The 21,098-nt window shown below is 42.4% G+C and overlaps 1 protein-coding gene across 4 annotated transcripts in view; it reads left to right on the top strand.

Moving 5' to 3' along the window:
* GAK (cyclin G associated kinase) overlaps nucleotides 1-21,098 on the top strand; it is a 98,332-nt gene that overhangs the window by 59,119 nt on the left and 18,115 nt on the right. For 3 of the 4 annotated variants that reach the window (XM_061634096.1, XM_061634105.1, XM_061634081.1), the window contains exons 12-22: nucleotides 1,118-1,167; nucleotides 1,264-1,412; nucleotides 4,416-4,538; nucleotides 5,189-5,322; nucleotides 6,345-6,539; nucleotides 8,415-8,532; nucleotides 9,288-9,367; nucleotides 10,956-11,149; nucleotides 11,331-11,486; nucleotides 13,012-13,488; nucleotides 16,631-16,801. In XM_061634096.1, the coding sequence (XP_061490080.1) occupies nucleotides 1,118-1,167; nucleotides 1,264-1,412; nucleotides 4,416-4,538; nucleotides 5,189-5,322; nucleotides 6,345-6,539; nucleotides 8,415-8,532; nucleotides 9,288-9,367; nucleotides 10,956-11,149; nucleotides 11,331-11,486; nucleotides 13,012-13,488; nucleotides 16,631-16,801 (1,847 nt within the window). The remainder of the gene's footprint in view (nucleotides 1-1,117; nucleotides 1,168-1,263; nucleotides 1,413-4,415; nucleotides 4,539-5,188; nucleotides 5,323-6,344; nucleotides 6,540-8,414; nucleotides 8,533-9,287; nucleotides 9,368-10,955; nucleotides 11,150-11,330; nucleotides 11,487-13,011; nucleotides 13,489-16,630; nucleotides 16,802-21,098) is intronic. The other variant, XM_061634088.1, reaches the window with a different exon arrangement.

Raw genomic sequence — 21,098 nt, 5'->3', positions numbered from 1 at the left:
TTTGCGGGAACCTAGAAAGACCCAGAATCCATATTTTGTTTGAACCCCTTCCAAAAAAGCAGAATTAGAGAAGTCCTTCAAATGTTCTTGTCTTGTATAGTCTTTATTTTATTTTTAGTACAGAGTGTACACATTCCTACATCTAACCCCATTGATTCATTGCCCGATCCTCAAGATGCGACACTGGCCTAGCAGATCTGGGAGTTCTAGCACTGATGATGGGAAGCCACCTCTTAACTTTCATGCTGGCCCTGAAACATGGCCCTAGCATCAGGTCATCTGTAGCTGTTGGCTCAGTGGCATCAATGCCATGTTCCTTGGTCTGTAGAGCGCAGAAGGGACATACAAGGGACCTATTTGGGTCAGGGCTAGCAGAGAGCTGCAATATTGCCAATGACCCTCCTGTGCAATGTAGTTTGGCCTTTCCCTTTTAGCTCAGCAGGTGGGCAGTTGTTTGCCACTACTCTTTGTAGCATTGAGGGCAGGAGAGCAGGATGCATCTGCCTTACTTTGCCAGGGCAAGGAAGCTGCTTCAGCCACTGTGGCTTGAAGTACAGTTGGTGCTACAATAGCCATTGGAATTATTTAGACTGTTATTCTCGCAAATCCTTCATGTAGATCAGTCTTTCCCATCCTGGTGCCTTCCAGATGTTGTGGGTCTACAGCTCCCATTTTTCCTGACCATTAGCCATGTTGGCTGAGGCTGATTTGAGTTGTAGTCCTATACACCTAATGGTGTATAGTTGGGAAGTGGATGAAGTTTGGGAAACCTGATGTAGACCATTGAGAATAGGCTTCTCTCTTAAACCGTCCTGCCCCCACCTTTATGAGAAATTTCATTTTACAAATCCCATTCCATTAAGCAGTCAAAACATTCCATCTTGGAATGTTCCATACTGACCATATTTTGCCCAGGAGACAGAGAAATTTGAAGCAGATGTATGAGAGAGAAACTTGGGGTGGGGTGTTAGCTGGAGGTACTCCTGCCTGAAGGGTAAGGAAGCCGATAGAGAGAAGCTAGTAAGGTAGCTTCCAAGCTGCAAATTCTGTCTCTGTTTTTGAGCCAACCTTGGGATACTGTAGTTTTAACCTAAGCATCCCTTTCTTTATATTTCAGTTATGCTAAGGGAGATCTGGATATATCATACATCACTTCCAGAATTGCTGGTATGATGAGATCATATTTTATTACACTGCATATTTGACCTGCTTTTAGGAAAACAAAGACTTGAGCCTTGCCTATTTTTTCTCCCCGCTCCCCAGTGATGTCCTTTCCAGCAGAAGGCGTTGAGTCTGCAATAAAAAATAACATAGAGGACGTGCGGTTGTTCTTAGACTCGAAACATCCTGGACGCTATGCTGTCTACAATCTGTCTCCAAGAACATACAGGCCCTCCAGATTTCACAACAGGGTTTGTAAGAAAGTACTGCCTTTGTGCTGCAATGTTTTTTCGGTAGAAACTTGTAACCTGCTGTGTCCTTGATTAGTGGGAAACTATCAGAGTTGCTGAGATGTAGAAATGTAGGGAGAGGAGTGGTGTGCCCTGTTTCTCTTCTGTGTTGCCTCCTCGGCTTCCCTCTACAAAGGCCAACTTTGCAGCCCTCTTTAACCGTCTTTGATGAAAGGTCTTTGTCAAGCTGGTCTCCATTCTTAGATTCAGCTTCTGTTGGGTAAGCAATCTGAAATGCACTTCCACAAGATGTGATGGCCACTGGGCTTTGGTAGCTTAAAAGAGGATTAGAAGCTAATCTCCAAACGCCGGTTGCATGCATATGTCGCAGGACTGTGTCAAAATTAAAAGCTTTTGGAAAGAGTTTGTTGGCAGTAATATCACAAGTCAGTCCAGTAACGATTGCTTTGATCCCAATGAGTTTTTAAAATTAAGATATATAGAAGACTCAGGCTGCAATCCTAACTCTCTTAACTGAGAGTAAGCTCCATTCAACAGGAGCTATTCTAAATGGACATGGTTAGGATTGCACTGTTAGATGCAAAAACAAACAAAAAACCCTCATGAAATTTTAACTTATCTCTTAATTGCCGCCAGAGTAGAAGTAGCTTGTAAATGGAAAACGGTGCAAGGAACAAAGAATACTGAGCAGGGTGTGAAGTGTTTTGCAAATGGTAAATTTGGCCTTGCAAATCTGTAACGTCTTAATAAAAATGGGAATCTTGCAAACTTAATTTTTTTAGAATTGGCATGCCAATCAAAATACACCTTTGAATTCTACTTGGTTCTTAAATATTCTGGTTAGGCTATTATTTCTTCTTTCCCTGGTGCATAAATAATGTAAAGTAATATAAGTTCTGATATATCTCTAAACTACAGAGTGATCATACTATGTGGATGTTTTGGGCTTATTTGAGTGAGTTATTGTAACATGAGAATGTTTTTACAGTTAACTAAGGAGAATTGGACACAAATAACTCTGTTAGCCGGTATTGGTCCTGATTGGCTAAATATAATATCTGTTCAGAGGCTGTGTGCATCAGAATCCCAGGCATGAAGCAAGGGAGGGGTTGTTGCCTTTATGCCCTGCTTGTGAGTTTCAGCTGGCTGCTGTTATACACAGGATGCTGGACTGGATAGACCTGCGGTCTGAACCAGTGGGACCTTTTCTGTTTTGATGGGGAACCTCTCTGGAACTTTGGAATGGGAATGGGTCGGGCCATTCACTTAAGCCAGCCTTTGCCAACCTGGTGCAGTTTTAGACTACAACTTCCATCATTCCTGACCATTGACCATGTTTGCTGGAGGCTGGCTAAGGATGATGGGAGCTGTAGTCCAAAACATCTGGAAGGCATCAGGTTAGTGAAACCTGACTGAAGCAAACGTAACGCTGTTTTATTTCACTTTATCCTAGCTGGTGGATAGCATCTGGATTTGGATGGGGAGACTGCCTTATAGTCTCTCAGTCACCGTGGGAAAGTCACAAATCTCTCAGCCTTCTTGCTGGGTTGTTATCAAACAAAAGCCACTTACACCCTGTCTGTAAGGAAGGATAAAACATGTGATAGATATATATATTATCACATGCTGCTTTCTTATAACAGGGATGTTAACTCCTTTAAGAAAATGAGGAAAGGACAACTTGCAGGTCCTGATTTCTGGGAAAGCGTGAAAATGGAGTTACAGCAATAGTATGTCTTCAAACCCAAAGGAGAGTTGTTTTTTAAAACAACCCCAAAACAGTGTTACATTTTAATCTAAATTGTGTTATGTCGATAAATTATGAGGTCCACTGGAGATGTGCAGAAAGGTTAGCCTAGCATCTTTTGGAAGTATGTTCTACACATCATGAAATGGATGACAGGTTGTTGCATGCCTGCTAAGCTGTTGAGCTTCTTTTTGTGACATTTGCGAAATATAATTGAGGACAGACTCTGGAACAGTGTATCTTGGCTACGGCTATCTTGTCTGCTTCCAGGGATTTTTCCAGGAAAGTGGAGTATTTATTTTATTGTTATATAGTAGACTTGATAGCTGCCTTTCAAAACACAGATGCAAAGTTTGTGGTAAAATCAATTAAAATCATGCACAACATTAAAATAGTAACAGCAATAGCAGAAGCAATTATTATTATTATTGTTTATTTCTACCCCGCCTTTTGGCCAAAAGGCGCTCAAGGCACCTTACAAAAAAACACAGATATAAAAATACATCAATAAAAACAATACAATTTACAATTGGCAATAAATAAATAAATAAATGTGGGTGAGAAGAAGGATGGGCACAGGAGAAGTCCAAAGAAATGCATCTTGAGGGGAAAGACCTGGAGGAGAGATCCTTGCTCCATGACGACCATGGAAAATATCACAAAGCTGAGGGCATCTAGGGGACAAGCTGCAAACTGGAAGAAGATATTGATAGTTTTCGTTAACTCTCATTCATATCCAGCTTCAGTGACATCTTAAGCAATCAGTCTCGAGATGATGAACCAAAATTTTTCTCCTGGGCACGTTCTAGGAAGCAATAAAACCATACCATTCTGTTGCAGCCTGCCATTCCACACATAGGCTTAAAAACAGGGCCACTAAGAATTATAGCCTCATCTACCCCCTGAATTAAAAGCAAAACTAGAAACCCTACAGCGTTACCCATTCTCTGAGATTTCTTTCCTCCTTTAAATCGATCCACTCAGTGGGCCTTGAAAAAATGTGGGATGGTGCCTAAGTCTATGCAGGCTTTGAAAGGTATTGCAGGAAAACTAGTACCTCTCCCATGAAATTTACTCAGATGCAGCTGTTCGCCTTTGTTAAATGTGTAGCTCAGCTTTGAAACTGATTGTGCCTCAGTTGTGTTGGCTTGCAGGGAGGAAATGCACTTGGAACGACTGCTGTCTACATGCTCTGTAACTGGTGAAATCTAAAACTCACAACATTTAATCCTCCCCCAATACTGTCTCTAAAACAGGTTTCTGAATGCGGCTGGCCAGCAAGGCGTTCGCCAAATCTTCAAAACCTTTATAGCATTTGCAAGAACATGCATTTATGGCTGAAGCAAGATCCAAAGAACGTCTGCATTGTGCATTGCCTTGTAAGTAGCAATAGGTTTTGAAATGTTAGTGTAGCTCCATCGAGTCTTGAAATAACCAACTTGGTGGAAAGACTTGTTGGCTCACTCAGAATCCTCTATGAATGAGCAGGGTTAGGGATGTAGAATAGCAACCTAAGCGCTGTAGATTGGAAAGGGAAGAGAGATACCATGACTTAGATCTAACATTTTAAAAGTGATCGGATTGGAGGGGAAACCACTTAGTGGTTGATCCACTTTGAATTTCCTAGCAACATTTTTTTCCTGTTAAGAGCATACAGAAAAATGGGAAATAACATGTCCGTTGAATCTCAACCTACCTGTATCAAAAAGTGCCAAGAAATATCTGCACTCTGTTCTGGTGCCTGGTAGAGAGAACTCCCTACCTTTCTCACAATACTAGACTAGAGCTTGGGCCTAATTTTGAGTTTCAAAGGGGAAAAAGGATCTCTATTATGGTCATGGATTCAGTAGTAGATTTTTGATATTTCATTGATTATTTCATTTAAAATCTAAGGATTGTTTTCAATCTAGAGTTGGTTTATAATTAATGACATTTCCCCACCAATAGCTACTGTGCCCACCCATGTATCTTCATATTTGATTTTTGATAACTTTCAGGGTTTTTATGGTTGGGGATTTTTTTTTTGTAGGATGGAAGAGCAGCATCAGCTGTTGTTGTCTGTTCATTCTTATGTTTCTGCCGTCTATTCACTACTGCCGAAGCTGCTGTTTATATGTTTAGCATGAAGCGCTGCCCGCCCGGCATTTGGCCATCCCATAAGAGGTAAGGGGCTTGCAGAAATAAGTGTTCTTTGAAGCCGTGTCTCCCTTTTTTGTAGAAGCCAAATGCGCATTGTACAACATGGAGAGAGAAGGGGGACTTTTCAAAAGATGGGAAAAGTTCATATCCAATTGCTGCGGTAGAGAACTAGAGAAGGTCCTCAAATGCAAAGGTGTATCACTGAATACCAGGATCACTCAGACCATGGTATTCTTGTTCTCATAGAATAGTAGAGTTGGAAGGGGCCTATAAGGCCATCAAGTCCAACCCCCTGCTCAATGCAGGAATATTGCATCTGTATGTATCGATGTGAAAGTTGGACAGTGAAAAAATGGGTAAGAGAAGAATCAACTCATTTGAAATGTGGTGTTGGAGGAGAGCTTTGCGCATACCATGGACCATGAAAAAGACAAATTGGGTGTTAGAACAAATTAACCCAGAACTATCACTAGAAGCTAAAATGATGAAACTGAGGTTATCATACTTTGGACGCATAACGAGAAGACATGATTCACTAGAAAAGACAATAATGCTGGGAAAAACAGAAGGGAGTAGAAAAAGAGGAAGACCAAACAAAAGATGGATGGATTCCATAAAGGAAGCCACAGACCTGAACTTACAAGATCTGAACAGGGTGGTTTACAGCAGATGCTATTGGCGATCGCTGATTCACATGCACATAACACACACACACATTCAAAATAAGTAAGACACTCTTGGAAATAGCCTGTTGTCGGACCGACTATGACAAATAAAATCTCCCAATCCCTGGGCAGGGAATTTTTTGCAAATTCGAAGAGAATTGGCTTTTTATTCTTTTCTGGTAACCTGTGTGCCTCAAATGTTTAATGTTAGTATGTACAGCATGTAGCCAAGGGAAAAAAAATTCATATGGACTAGTAACTTTCTATGTGAAAGACTGACCAGGGTGTGCACTGTTGAACTGAATAATAATGCTTCAGGTCAGTGAATGTTTCTTTACTTTGTGGACTGTCCCCTTTTGCTACATCTTTGTGTTTCCATAGGTATATAGAATATATGTGCGACATGATGGCTGAAGAGCCCATTATCCCTCACAGCAAGCCAATCATCATCAAGTCTATTGTCATGACTCCAGTCCCTCTTTTCAGCAAGCAGCGCAATGGCTGCAGGCCTTTCTGTGAAGTTTATGTTGGGGATGAAAGAGTAGCCACTACCTCACAAGAATATGATAAAATGAAGTAAGTGAAGATCCGCAGAAGGCAGCTGTTAGTTCCTTGCAGCAAAATTACACACAGAGGTCCAGCCATACCTTGAAGACTGAACACATTTTGTTGTGACTTCAGCCTTCATTGGCTAAAGCCCATTTTGCAAGCATCTGCTTCCTGCATGTGAAGTGGGCTGTAGTCCTTGAGAGCTCAAGTCACAAGAAAATTGGTTAATCTTTCAGGTGCCACTAGTTGCTCCTGCACTCTGGAGTAAGTGTGGGTTTGCATGCATTTTGCCTTTTCACAGTTTCTATATGTCTTGTGTATCATACCCATTTTTTTAAAAAAAAATAATAATTGTAGTTTGGGTCACTTTTTAGTGAAATATCTAGTAACTTGGAGAAATATCCTCTTTGGTAGGCAGTGTGGTTCAAGATAGATTTTAAAACAATTGCAGCTATTTCTCTTCCTCAGTATGTATTATATCATGTTTGTATCCTTCCTTTCCTCCCTAGAGCGCAGAACTGCATGCATAGCTACCTTCCCCCTTCTTTGTTCACAACAACCCCGCAAAGTAGGTTAAACTGAGAGGCTTGAAGTTGCCCAGTGAGCTTCACGGCTGAGTGGAGATTTGAATCCAAGTCTGTCTGGTCCAAGTCTTGTACCCTACCCATTACGCCACACTGGCTCTTGCAAGTTACGAATGAGACACTGTTTGCTTTCCCCCCTCATCCAAGCTTTGTGGTCAGTGGTGTGCTTTTCTGGGCATGTGTGCATATGCACACTCACCCCCTCACTGCATGTGGACAGTACACTGCACATTTTTATTTATCTATTTAAGACGTTTCTATGCCTCCCTTTGTTATAAATAATGTCTAGGTGGTTTACACATCTAAATTGAACCGAAGGCTCAGTGTGCCCATTCACACATCAGGACGCCCTTCCCATGCAATCCATACGTTGCAGCAAAGGGGTGGATAGATTACATTGTTGTTATACACACTGTACATTCCCTATATTGCTGCCCGGGGGTGGGGCAGGACAGGGCCCAAGACTTCCTGTTAAGGCCCTTTGTGTATGATGTGCTCACTGAGGCACAGCATGAATGGACCCTCAAGGAATCAGTTGTAGTAATCTTTAAAACAAAAAGGTCTAAGACTTCCTCTTCTCAAAATGAACCCTTTCTGCCCTAACCTAGTTGGACTTTTTTGTTCTCACAAAGTCAATACGACTCAACATGCAAGTACTAGGACAGTTGAATATGTCATCCTAGCACGGGAATCCCACAGACTCTGCTTGCCCAAGGAGTATTTCAGTGTGTACTGCATAACCAAGTGTCTCACGGCCAGTTGTTTCTGAAATTGCAGGGCTTTATAAAACAGTTTGTGAGACAATGGTGTGGGGTAGGCAGTTCTGCTCTTAATGACTACATTCGTCTGGGTGCAGCCAATAACTTGGTCTGCCCAAATAGTTCTCTTTGGATCCTAGCCTGGATTTCAGCATGCAGGAACTTCATGGAAGCCTAGTAGGCCACAAATGCAGATTCACTTCTGCACTGGCCTTGGCTTCAAACAGCAATATGAGCAATGCTGAAAGTGTGTGAAGTACTTAAAGCCCATCTTAAGACAAGCTATACTGTATTCTCTGAACTGTATTGTTTTTCAGGGCACATTTCTTATGTTAGCTGCAAGTTTACCCAAGGCCAATTGTGAGAAAACAAAAGTCTTGGAATTTCTAAATTGGGGGTGGGTTGGCACAGTGCAGGGATGAGGATCCTTGAGCCCTCCAGATGTTGAAGCCTAACAACATCCGAAAGGCTACAGGTTCCCCCATCACTGCCATCACATTTATAAATTGCACTTTCTACCAAACACTAATGTGTGATGCATGTTTTTCCACCCCTCATAGGGATTTTAAAATTGAAGATGGCAAAGCTATAATTCCGTTGGGCATAACAGTCCAAGGAGATGTTCTAATTGTTATCTATCATGCCAGGTCCACTTTGGGTGGCAGACTCCAAGCCAAGGTAAGCTGAGGATCTGGAGCAGTATTTTTGTTGTTGCAGGAAATTCTACAAGGGTTCCCGAGGGTTATTTTTACTTACAGTAGCACTTAGTGATCCTTTCAGGCAGTGCATTTGCCCACATTGTTGGGCAAGATTGATTATAGTTATCCTACATCTGAAAACCATAATAGGAGACATGGCCCTGAATGCTATTAATAAACTATAGTAATTATTAATAAATTATATTTACTATTTTATAATTTATTATATGTATTATTAATAAATTAATTTACTATTAATAAATTATAGCAATTGCTCCAGGTGAGTAGATGAGCAGCCCAGTGTATTTGCTTCCTGATCTTTAAAGAGTGGGTCGCTCACACCAAAATTATATGATGTAAAACAAAACGTTCCCTGGCCAAAGTAACTCTCAATAACACTAGTAAGCATTGTGACAAAGTACACAATATTGTCTAACATTTATTCCTTCAGTTTCTATTATTCCACTAATATCCCACTCAATATTCCAAATTTCTAAGCAGTGTTCATAAAATATATAAAAAGCCAGTACATACAGGGTTATGTATCAGGGTTGTGCAATGGAACAATCTCCTCCCTCCCATCATCTGCACACATGGGGGGGAGGAGGGGAAGGGAGATCCCCTTGCACTAGTGCAAAAATCTAGTTGAAAATACCACCCGCAGAGAATAAGAACCATTTAAAATGTATCATGAAAACAGACATCATGTCCTGTTCTCTTTTCTCTCTCTAAAAGATGGCATCAATGAAGATGTTCCAGATCCAGTTTCATACCGGATTTGTCCCACGGAATGCCACTACTGTGAAATTTGCAAAGTATGTTGATAGCTTATTTGGCGATACTTTCCCAACAGAATGGCAACGAATGCTGTATGGTGTTAACCATTGGGATAGTTTTGCAGTCTTGTACATATGTGTATCTTCAGAGCTGTTCCTTGGTCACACATTTGATCTCTGAGCCAGTGCAGGTGTAACGAGACCTGAGGCGTGGGATCAGGTGTGAGCTGCAGAGTGCTTGGTCCCTTCTTCCTGAGCCCCCTTCCTGTCCTGTGTGCAGATCTTCCCCACAGCAGTAGGTTTGTTGCACCTCACCACTGTAAACCTGAGTTAGGGTATACCCATTGGTATGCTGCATTGTGGGCTCTGAAAATTAGTTTTAAGGTGTCACAGGTTGGTATGGACCTTGGGTGAACGATGGTCAGTCGTAATAACCAAATGCAAGTTCAGCTGGGTAAGAAGAATTTGTATGCAAGAGGGGAGGTGCTGGGGGTAGAAACAGATAGTCAGTCAGTCTTTTATATTCATCAGATGGAGGTACTTAAGGCATCATAAACAGCATTAACTGATGATAATTCCCCAGATGCTTGAATCATTAATCACCTTTCCAAACTGTCACATATAGGGTGGCATTCAGTGCTGTCCTAATGAGAGTAGACCTATTGAAGTTAGTGGACATGACTAACTTAGATTCATTCATTTCAATGGGTCTACTCTGAGCAGAACTTTATTGAATACAACCTATTGTGCTGGAAGTGTTCTTGCACTGTCAGTCTTGCTAGTATTAAATTTAAAACAATGTTATTCTGCAAAAAAGGCTTCATGTTCTACTTGTTCCTTGATGACTTGGATATGATGCATAAGTTTCTCCAGAATGGCAATTTCCCAAAGTTTCCTCTTTCAGAGATCTGTAGTAGGAGCCTTATTTGTCTCTGTTCCCCTCACCAAGACCAACAATGAAAGTTGAATTAATTTTGATTAATTTAGGTTACTTTGGATAACTTAATCCCGAGGCCTGCTCTTCGATCCCTTTACTTCAGTGAACACTATATTTATATTAGTCCTTGGAATGGCTCCGATTCCATTTGACCGATGACATCAAAGTCTTCCTCAGTGTAATATTGTACCACTTACCAAAACCTTTTCTGCATCTACACCCTGATCCTGGAACGTGTGTACCTTGGAAGTACATTCTGCTGATGTCACGACAAATTATGTCCCAAGTCATTGTGCTCCAGTATTGCAGCTGCAGTTAGGCAATATGATGTAGCCTCCCTCGTTCATGCGGTAAAACACACATAGAAGGACCTCAAGTATTGAAGTAGGAAGGGGACCACACTTGCTGCCTCTTGGTATGTGATGTTCTATGCCCAGGCTAGTCCTGCCCTTGACATCCACATGGTGAGTGTGAATGACTGTAAAGGAGCCCCCATGTGTGAGCTGCTGTTTGTGCATAGGGCTTTTTTTGCAGACCTCCACCCACAGGCACAATCCATTGGGTGTTGTCTTCTGAAAGCCCCACTGGACAGAATCTGCTTATGCAAAATAGCTTCCCAGTGGATTGTGCTCTCGTGTTTTTTTTAATTGTCAAACAGCTTGTGCTCCTCTAACTCTAAAATTGCTGCAGGTATGATCTGGATGCGTGTGACATTCAAGAGAAGTATCCTGACTTGTTCCAAGTGAATCTAGAAGTTGAAGTGGAGCCTCGAGACAGACCCAGCACAGAGCGAGCCCCCTGGGATAATTTGAACATCAAGGGTCTAAATCCCAAGATCCTCTTCTCCAGCCGGGAAGAGCAGCAAGAAATTTTAACGAAATTTGGTAAAGAGAAGCAAATCACTTGATTTCTTGTGTTCATTGTTTTCAAAGGCTTCTGTTGCATTTTGTACGGGGATTCTCTTCTCCACCCCACCTCCTTTTGAAGATGAGCGCAAATGTCTTGTGTCCCCCTAACAGGTAGTAGATTCCTAAATTTCTTGCTTTTGAACTTTTCACGTGATAGGTAAGCCTGAGCTCCCTAGACAACCAGGGTCAACTGCCCAATATGAGGCAGAAGCATCGAAGTCAGAGCTATCGTACGAAGGTGCTCCTATGGAGTCGGACTCTCCCCAGAGCAGCAGCACTGAGGCAGACTTCTTCCACACACTGGACTGGCAAGGTAAATCAAGCCAATGACTTAGTACTGCCCCTGTTGTTGCTCCTGTGCTTTAAGTTGTACAGCACCAGCGTTGTTCTACAATAGTTATCTTGGTATCATGTGCTGACCCTGTGTTCATAGAATCATAGAATAGTAGAGTTGCAAGGGGCTTATAAGGCCATCAAGTCCAACCCCCTGCTCAATGCAGGAATCCAAATCAAATCATTCCCGACAGATGGCTGTCCAGCTGCCTCTTGAATGCCTCCAGTGTCGGAGAGCCCACTACTTCTCTAGGTAATTGGTTCCATTGTCGTGTGGCTCTAACAGGAAGTTTTTCCTGATGTCCAGTCGAAATCTGGCTTCCTGCAACTTGAGCCCATTATTCTGTGTCCTGCACTCTGGGATGATTGAGAAGAGATCCCGGCCCTCCTCTCCGTGACAACCTTTCATGTACTTGAAGAGTGCTATCATATCTCCCCTCAGTCTTCTCTTCTCCAGGCTAAACATGCCCAGTTCTTGTGTTGCACTCTAGTCCTACAAAAATTAAAACATTTCTCACTCGCAGTTCAAATTCTATGCTGATGTCTGCAGCTGATGTCTCTGACCTGGCATAAAGAAAGAGCATGTCCCAAAGGACCCTATTGTGCTGCAGGGGACCCGGTGTGTGTGTGTGTTGTCAGTCTGCATGCTTTGTTCATTTCTGGCCAGGTCTCAACTCCCTTTCCTCAGCTGAGGAGCCCTGCAAAGTCAAATCTCACAAAAAAAAAAGCCTTCAGCACTGCAACATTCAGACAACCCTGCTTATGGGCTGTTGTTTATTCACTATCGTTCCCTGCGCAAAGAATCTGAAGTGGCAGTACTTAAAGCCTATCCATCCTTCTTTAAGGTGAAGCTTTAAGGTTTGCATCAGATCTGTGCAAAATTGTTTAAAAGGGACATCTCACGGCAAATAGGCAAAAAAAGTCAGGATATTTCTTGGCTTCCTCTACTGGATGATAAAAAAACCATAAACAGTTTCAGTTTCTTGAGTTGCTCTGGGTTTTGGTAAATATGGGAATCCAAAGCTGACATCTTGTAGTTAGCTCTATGCCCTGAAGTGATGGGCTCCTGTGCTGTAATTGCCCCTGACTGACCTCCTCTCCCCTCCCCTCCCCTAATGGTTGCCAATCCAGAAGCAAAAGGTGGGCTATGGAGTCAGTGAGGTCTGTAGCCCTTGAACCTGGCAGGAGGCCAGTTTCAGGAATGGGGGTTGGGATCTTGGCTCTCCATGCCTTACTCCGCAGGTGAGCAGCATGTGGCCCTCAGCTCAGTTTCTTGTGGCCCTCAACCCAGTTTCATGTTCACAGCTAGGAGGGTGTTCCCACCAACTTTTGACTCTGGCTCCCCCTGCCATCAGCACGCAGCCTTGATGGCTTACCCCTAAGGGACCACTGCTGCCCCTGGTCTTACGCCATTAATCCAACAAAAGTTGTTGCTGGCTAGCGGAATGGTGCTGTTGCAATTAATATTTTTCCAGCATGTGTAATGATGTCTCTTTACCAAACAGAAGGCAAAAATTCTGAAGCTGCACCCGAGGGTCACTTTTCCAAAGAGAGTCCTGGGCTGATGGAGGAAAGGGATGATAGTGAACCTTCCGACGAAGAATTTGTGGCGTTTCCCAGTGATGTGAGACCAGCTGAGGAAAGAGAAAAACACACATTGGAAAAGGAGGGTGGTGAGGCACTCTTTGAGGCAGATTTTGACACTTCAGATCCTCACCCAGAAGAGACTCCTGTGGAAGACAGCGTTGACTTGCTTGGACTAGATTCAGAAGCTCCTTCAGAGCTGCTCCAGCCTCCTTCAGAGATGAAGAGCTCCTCGAGCAATGCAGACTTGCTGAGCGACCTGTTTGTCAGTGACGCAGCAGAGAGCTCAGAAGACTCCACTGCAGACCTTCTAGGAAAAGGAGCAGACTTCTTCTTTGGTGGCCAATCGCAACCCTCCACAAATCCCCACCAGAGTAGCGCACCCTCTTCTTCCACAGGTGAAGGTCTTCTTCCCTGCTGATTGTTACTAAATCTTTGCCTGAATTTGAATCCCCTGCCCACCTAGAAGATTGCATGCCCCTGTGGGAGCATAGACTATGTCCTTGGACATTGCCTTTTGAGAATGTCCATTTCCATTTTTAAATGCCAAGTTTCTAGTCTTTGTGGGTGCAGCAAAAAAAATAATACAGTGCTGGCAGGTTTATTTTCTTGTGGGGTGAGGAGAACTGGAAAGTATCTGAGTGGGGATTCCAATGGTCATTGAGATGTGCATCCTCTGTTCTGGGTCCCTGTTCCTTTGCCTTTCGAAGAGAAAAACTGTGAAGCAACACAGACTCTCTTCAGGCTAACTGCCTGTTCTTATTTTATATGTTGTTATACAGCTTAATACAAAGACAGTCTCTGAGCTCTTTACAAAACAAGCAATGAAGCTGAAAGGCTGCAATACCAGATGAAGCCATAAAATCTCCCCAAAGCAGAAATGTAATAGCACACTTTGAAAACATCTTGAGAATTAGGGGGCAGGCTACTGAGTCATTTCCCTAAGTACCAGTAAAGTGGATTGAGGATCAGAAAAATGCATGGCTCACAAGCATCTGGACCCCACCCCTCTCCCATCCCCTTGCTCACCATACCATCCATCTCCTATCCATAACCATGTGAGTAGGGGCACCATCCCTTCCTCCTTCAGCCTCCCTCTTGCCAAGGCACATCCTGACTCACAATAAGCAGTTCTCACTCCACTAACACATACATGTCACAGCCATTTCTGTCTTGCTCCTGCTCCCAACCAATATCCCTACTCAAATCATTCACACCACATTAGCACAGATCATACAGTGCCCACTAATCTCATATCCCTCATCCCATTCTACTCCCACATCTCACACACATGCACCAATGCACACAAATGCACCGTGTCCCTCCACATCACTCCAACGCGCCCCCCCTTCAGTCACTAAACCTCTGTCGCCAGTCACTCCATCCACTCTACTAAAATGTACTGCCAAACAAACAAACCCACCAGGAGTCAGCGAAACCACTCACTGACAGAACTGTATGAAATATCAAAAATTCTTTTAAAAGATGCATGCGTAAAACAACCGACAGTAATGTCGGAAGTATCAGTTGCTTACAAGTGCAAACATGGCAACCTATGAGCCTTCCAAATGAGGAATTACTTGCAGGGCTGCTTCTGGAGGGCTGATTTTTCGATTTGCCTTTTTTTGGGGGGGGGGAAACGGGTTACTGGAGTAATGGTGGGAACCACAGAGCAATCAATTTCAGTTGTTGCCTTCTCCACAAAGTAATGGGCATGGGGGAGGGGGGTTCATGCAGAGCTTGGAAAAGTTACTTTTTTAAAACTACAACTCCCATCAGCCCCAGCCCGCATGGCCACTGGATCAGGCTGATGGGCGTTGTAGTTCAAAAAAGTAACTTTTCCAAGCTCTGGGTTCATGTGAGCCCCAAACCTCTTCCCATATCTTCAAAGAAGGCTAAGGGGTCTAAAAACTGGTGACTCAGAACTATGCAGCAGAGTATCTCCGAGGTAACCATAGTGTAAAATGAGTACAAAATCAAAATGCACTTTTTGCTAGGCAGCAACTCCAATGGAATTGGATAATTTGTTTGGAACTTGTATCCAGACCCCGGCCTGGAAGGAAGTGGCAGATTAAAGAACATACCAGCAGCCTAGTAGCCTCGCTTCCAAAGGCTCCCACAACTCACCAGTGAGCCCATGACCTACCATTTGGCTAGTGGTCAGCTAGTCCTCTGGTCTACTTCCTGGATTCTGAATGATTCATTGTAACAATAAGAGTCCAATTGGAGAAATGCCTGAAGGTTGTGCACTGGGAGAAAGCAGAAAGATTGGCTGCCCTAGTTCAGAGTGGGGACTTTTGTGTGGAACTTAATATGTAGTGTCTTCTGTTCCAGAGGCCATTAATTTTTTTCTCAGCTTAAGCTGACTCATCACTGCAAAAATGAACAATTGTGCCTTCTAATGGCTGGAAATGCAGTTTTGACATTTTACATTCTTTAAAAGTTGGTGGGAGTTTGTGGAAGGCAAGAGTAGTATAGTTTTGTCACAGGACAAAATATGCTTTTGAGAAGCAAATTGTTCTACTGCTTGTTAGTAACGTGACAGCAACAGTGTAGTGATGGTTTTGAACGCTTACAGATTGCTTCAGCTGGTTCTGAGAATTTGCTTGTTCATTACTGAAATCCTACTGGAGCATAACGAAAACTAGTGAGGAGGGGTGGGTAGGCTAGGTACCTGCTTGCAATGGCAATAAATAGCTGGGGGTTTCCCCCTGAAGTGGGCAGTTTCCCTTCTCCAGTGGCCTTCCAAATGGACTCAGCTGAGTTTTAGCTTCAAAGAGTAAGAGGGTCAGAACCAGCCCAACTCTAAAAGGATTTTGACCGTTTGAGTGTGGCAATTGCAAGGTACGAGTGTCAGCCAGGTTCTCTGCTGGCCATTGCATGCCACTCCCTGCAGAGTACAAGTACTCCAATTAGCTACTGCTTGACTGGTTGGTGAAAGATCTTCGGGCTCCAGGCTGCCTTTTAGCATCCTTCTGTTTTATTCTGTTGCCCTTGCAGTCATCATCCTCAAAAAAGTAAATAAATCAGCAGTGTCTTCCATTCAGACGGGTACAGTATGGCTTTTTATGTTCCTATTAGGGGTCCACTTAGTTTACTTTTTTTTTTTTTTTGGCCAGCTTCTTCTCTGTTGACTACTTTGCAGTAACTTCAGTTTGTAACTTGCTTCTCCTTGATTGAATTATTACCGGGCTGTTGTGACTGACTGACAATTATAGGGGCTGAGAAGGGGTTTTTTTCTTTATACAGAGAAAAGGGGGATTTGCAGGTGTATCTCTGAAGAATTATCTCAGCAGATAGTTGTTCTTCCTGTTGGTGATGGGCTGATATCCTTGTGTTTTGCAATAGCACCTAAGTCCTAATGTCAGGGGAGGGTGACAGAGGACCAGATTGGAATGGTTGCACTAGCAAGAAGAAATACATCTTATGTGACACTTTCTTATCCCGCCAATCTTTGTGAGAGTCGGATCACTTTTTTGTTTCTGTCTGATGTCTTGAAGCATCTCAAGTAATGCTAACAATGCCGTGTTCTATCTTTAGCTGACCCGTTTGACCCATTCACAATGTCATCTAATTCCGACAATCCGACTCTTACCGGTCCTGATATCTTCGGTGACTTTCTTAGTCAAAATGCGCCGACCGTATCTGATGTGTTTCCTTCCACACACAGTGCACCGCCTCCTTCCTCTAGCACAGACTTCCTGAATTTAGGTAAGTGCATGTTTGACATGGTTTCCTCCCCCCTTCCTCCCACCCGTCTCGTAGCCTGTTGCGTGACGTGCTCCACTCAGATTAGTCAAGGTGGATTAATGTCTAATGGATCAACTTGGCGGTGTAGCTATTGTAAACAAGCTTTGCGTTGCAGATGGATGTTTCTAGTTTCTACTGTAATGTGGCTAACATTTTGTTAATGTAGCTGTTTTGCTTTTTATAAGTTCTCTTGTGAAGATGGTTAAATTTAGGTTCCCAGGACATAACATTTCAAACTTATTAAACTCCACAAAGTGATATACCTTAAAGTAGAGATGGCCAACTTCTTTCCTCTTGGAACAGTGATCTGATGGCTAACAGTGTGCGTTGCCATAAAAACTGCCACACATTTAACAGTGAAATTGTGGAAAAACATACTATGCTTTGAGTTAACACTTTTTCAGAGGCAGGTAAATTTGTTTTGGGGTCTGCATCTGGCTTATCGGACCCAGATTAGAGATACCATGGTTGCCTATCCATACCTTAAAGGGTAACTGACTTTTTTACGGGTGTGAAATTGGCAACTACATGATAGAACAATTTGTCTTGTTGAGTTTTAACACTCTGTATATGAAGATGGATGCCATCCTTAACCATTTGTGTCTAGTAACAACTCTTGTACTGTCCGACACGTCTAGTTAAAAGTACAAGCAAACTATGAGCTAATCTCACTGGTTTCCAGTTTACAAATTTACAGCGTAGGTAGACTGACACCACTGCTTTCAGTTTAAATAAAGCAAACTAGACAATCTCTTAACAATGTAGATAGTGGCTAAGTCCAGACTAACAGCACAGTCCTACCCATGTCTACTGAGAACTAAGTCCTGTTGAATTCAGTGGGGCTTACTCCTAGGTAAGTTGGGTTAGGATTGCAGCCTAAGTTAGTTTAATTTAAGTCCTATTTATTTCAATAGAATTTAAGTTCAACAAACTTAGATTAGAAATCCAACACTTGAGAACTAGTGATTCTAATTATTAATTGTGGCATTCTGGGGAAAATAACATTCAAGTTGGAAAAGAGAGCCAGTGTGTGTTGCAGTTAGAGAATTAGACTAGGACCTGGGAGGCCAGGGTTCAAATCCCCGCTTAGCCATGAAGCTCACTGGCTGACCTTGGGCCTGTCACTGCCTCTCAGCCTAACTTACCTCATAGGGTTGTTGTGGGGATTAAATGAAGAGGGAGAGAACCATATATGCCACCTTGAGCTCCTTGGAGAAAAGGTTGGATATAAATTCAATAAATGAATAATAAAATATAAAGGATGTGGAGATACATAAATGCAAAGTTTTAGATCTCTAAAATCCCAAACACAAACATAAATAACTATATATAATATTAAAGCATGAATCATCTGTAGACTTGTACCTGTTTATATTCCGTTTTAAATTCCACTGACAGTCTTCTTTTCATTCTGAATAACAAAAAGTGTTGAACTGAGTGCAGGCATCTGTGGCAATTATGGTATGTGCACTTAGATTTAATCAAATCAGCAAAAGAACACCATGAATATAATACCCTATACGTAGCTCCGATCACATGCCCACTGTACACAGAAGGGCTCTTATTTTCTTCTGTGTTAAGGAAAAGCATTTTCCCAGCTCATTTAAAAAGAGTGGAGAAGGCTGCAGATCAGAGTCACTGGACTGTCTTTGCAGTTGCTTTTTGTTATGCACACGTGTATTTTCTCCATAGCACAAGGCAATGAGAGACCAGTTCTTGCCCACTTTTCCCCTTTGCCGATGTGGGACAGTGTTTGGGAGCATGACATCTGTGATGTGTAAAATAACCCTGATCTCCTACTGGTAATAACTCTGAACTCGTAGAGGAAGAACACACACATTTGTTGTTCAGGCTGCTCTCCTGATTAAACCTATAAATAGCTGCTTATGGAATCAGGAAGATATCTCTCTGCCTACTTAATGGCACATAAATAGCATCTGCTCTGTACCTTAGGTAAAAGATGCACAGTCTTTCTACACTGGCATGGTCTATGGATGAGATTTAGTGGGCTTGCTGTAAGACACATTGGGCAGCGACCTCTGCAGCCTTGGTGAATTCATGTATTGGGAATATATTGGCAGAGGAAGCCATGCTTTCACCTTTTTCTGCTGTTCTTAATACATGTAAGAGGCTAGAAAGAATATTTTCCCATTCCCACTGGAGCACTGGTTGCCTTCTGCCTGGTCATTGTACACCAAAGTAAATGATGCTTCAGAAAAAGATGGTGTTATTGGGGGGGGGGATCCAACACTGCACAAGTAGACTTCCGCTCTCATACAGACACTGCTGAATTCAACTGTTACTGGTGAAATATCCCATTTCCTTAGAGTCCTAGAACATGAGGAATCGGATACAAATTCTATTTGCACTGCTCTCTGGAAAATATATAAAAATATATGAGGGTGATTGCCAAGTTTAATCAAAATAGAACAATAGAAATGTTCCCTACTTTTCTCATAGAGAGTTGCTTTTTTTCCTAAAAAGGATTAAGGAATGTACATACCTGAGCTTCTAAGTTGTTCCCATGTTGCCATATGGCATTACTCTGTGCTCTGATCTGGAGAAAGGATTGAGTGTAAAAACTCTCATAAATAAATGCTTGGCTGTAGTGATCACTTTAAACACCCAAACCAATTGAAGAAAAGGTGGTTCTCAGGTGGATCCTCAGGGAGGCAGGTGATGACTGTCACATTCAGGATAGCACAAGGTCCCATTGTATATGATCTGGGTTCACTTTCATATCTGACCTGTGAATTGCCAGTGTATTTTGGCTCTTACTGACACAGGAATGTTGAACTTGCTAGATAAATAACTTCTCACTGCCAAGAAGCCACTGGCCATTGAATGCAAATCAATAATGCTGAAAGTCAATATGATCTGGCAGCTTCAGTGTTCGATTGAGATGTCGGAAATCACGATCCAAGTCCTTATTCAGCAACAAAGCTTACTGGGTAGCATGTCTTAAGTTTAACCTACCTAGCAGGGTGTTGGTACGGATAGAGTGATAGAACTCAACATATGCATCCAGAAAGTCCCTTGGAGGAAAAGGCTTGCCTCTTCAGCCATGGACGCTGCTGTGATAGAAACACTGGAGTCTTTGCCTGCGTGTGTAGTTCTTGTCCTGTGCCATGTATAGCTTTATAAGGGCAAAATTCTACAATAGAACTCTGTGCTGATCTGAGCCTGTGTGTAGCTTAATGTTAAAATATGCTACTTCTTTTTGAGTAGTGGGAGATGATCTCTAAAGGACAGTCTTGCAGACAAGTCCACTACTTGTTACTATCCTGCTTTTTTTTTTTTTTTTTTTTTAGAGTTTATACTGCCTCTTTACACATTAATAGCTTTTAACCTGGAAGACAACATTTGTAAAGCATCTCTGCCTGGTCACCTAGTGGTGGTGGTTGCTTGCCATAAGCGACTAGATGAATGGTTATTCAAAATATTGTTGGAAGGAGCCAGAACATGCCATTGGATCAACACCATGGGTACTGGAGCAAAAGCTGTTTGTCTTTTTGTGTGATTGTGAAGAGAGGGAATTAGCTTGAGTGAAATATTTAGAGAGTGGTGTGTTTTTGTCTGTTTGTTGTAGAAGATGTGGTTTTTAAGCCATGTGGGAAATCTTGCAGTTGACAGCAGTTTAATATTGTGCCATCTAATGATGACTTATATATTGGACTTGTGAGAATCCAGAAAGGTTGAGAGCAGTTAGCAATTTTAATTTTTTTGGGGGGGGGCACATTCACTAGACTTCATGGAGGATATGCACATAATGGCATCATGAAAAGGGATTCGTGCCAGTATACATAATTTTAGACTCATTGTAGAATGTGCCTAAGCAGGGAACTGTACACACCTGGAAGATATGCATATAGTCTGTAAGTGATGCTGGAGAATGGAATGTGAATTCATCATAGGGACATCATGTGTTTATCAGTTAATACACGTTCAGTCCAAGAGATGTCCATGTGACATCAACCATAGGCAACTGGTTGGCTACTGTGAGAACAGAATGATGGACTAGATGGCCCTTTAGCCTGATCCATTGTGGCCTTTTTACGTCAGGGAATGTAGATTGACAACATAAATGAGGAATTTTGTACCGGTTATATCCAACAGTGTCACTAAGGCAAATTTTTATGACAAACTAAGCAAACCTTATATGGGCAAACACTAAAGCAGTTTGTTTCAAAGGCCCATTAGAGGAAACTATAACTTTTTGAAATTAAAAGAACTGAAAGCAAGATATGTCAGAAGCAAT

This window comes from Rhineura floridana, chromosome 1 (assembly GCF_030035675.1).
Source record: "Rhineura floridana isolate rRhiFlo1 chromosome 1, rRhiFlo1.hap2, whole genome shotgun sequence".
Lineage (NCBI taxonomy): Eukaryota > Metazoa > Chordata > Lepidosauria > Squamata > Rhineuridae > Rhineura > Rhineura floridana.
The sequence above is the reverse complement of the archived record's forward strand: the minus strand, read 5'-3'. Positions and strand labels throughout refer to the sequence as shown.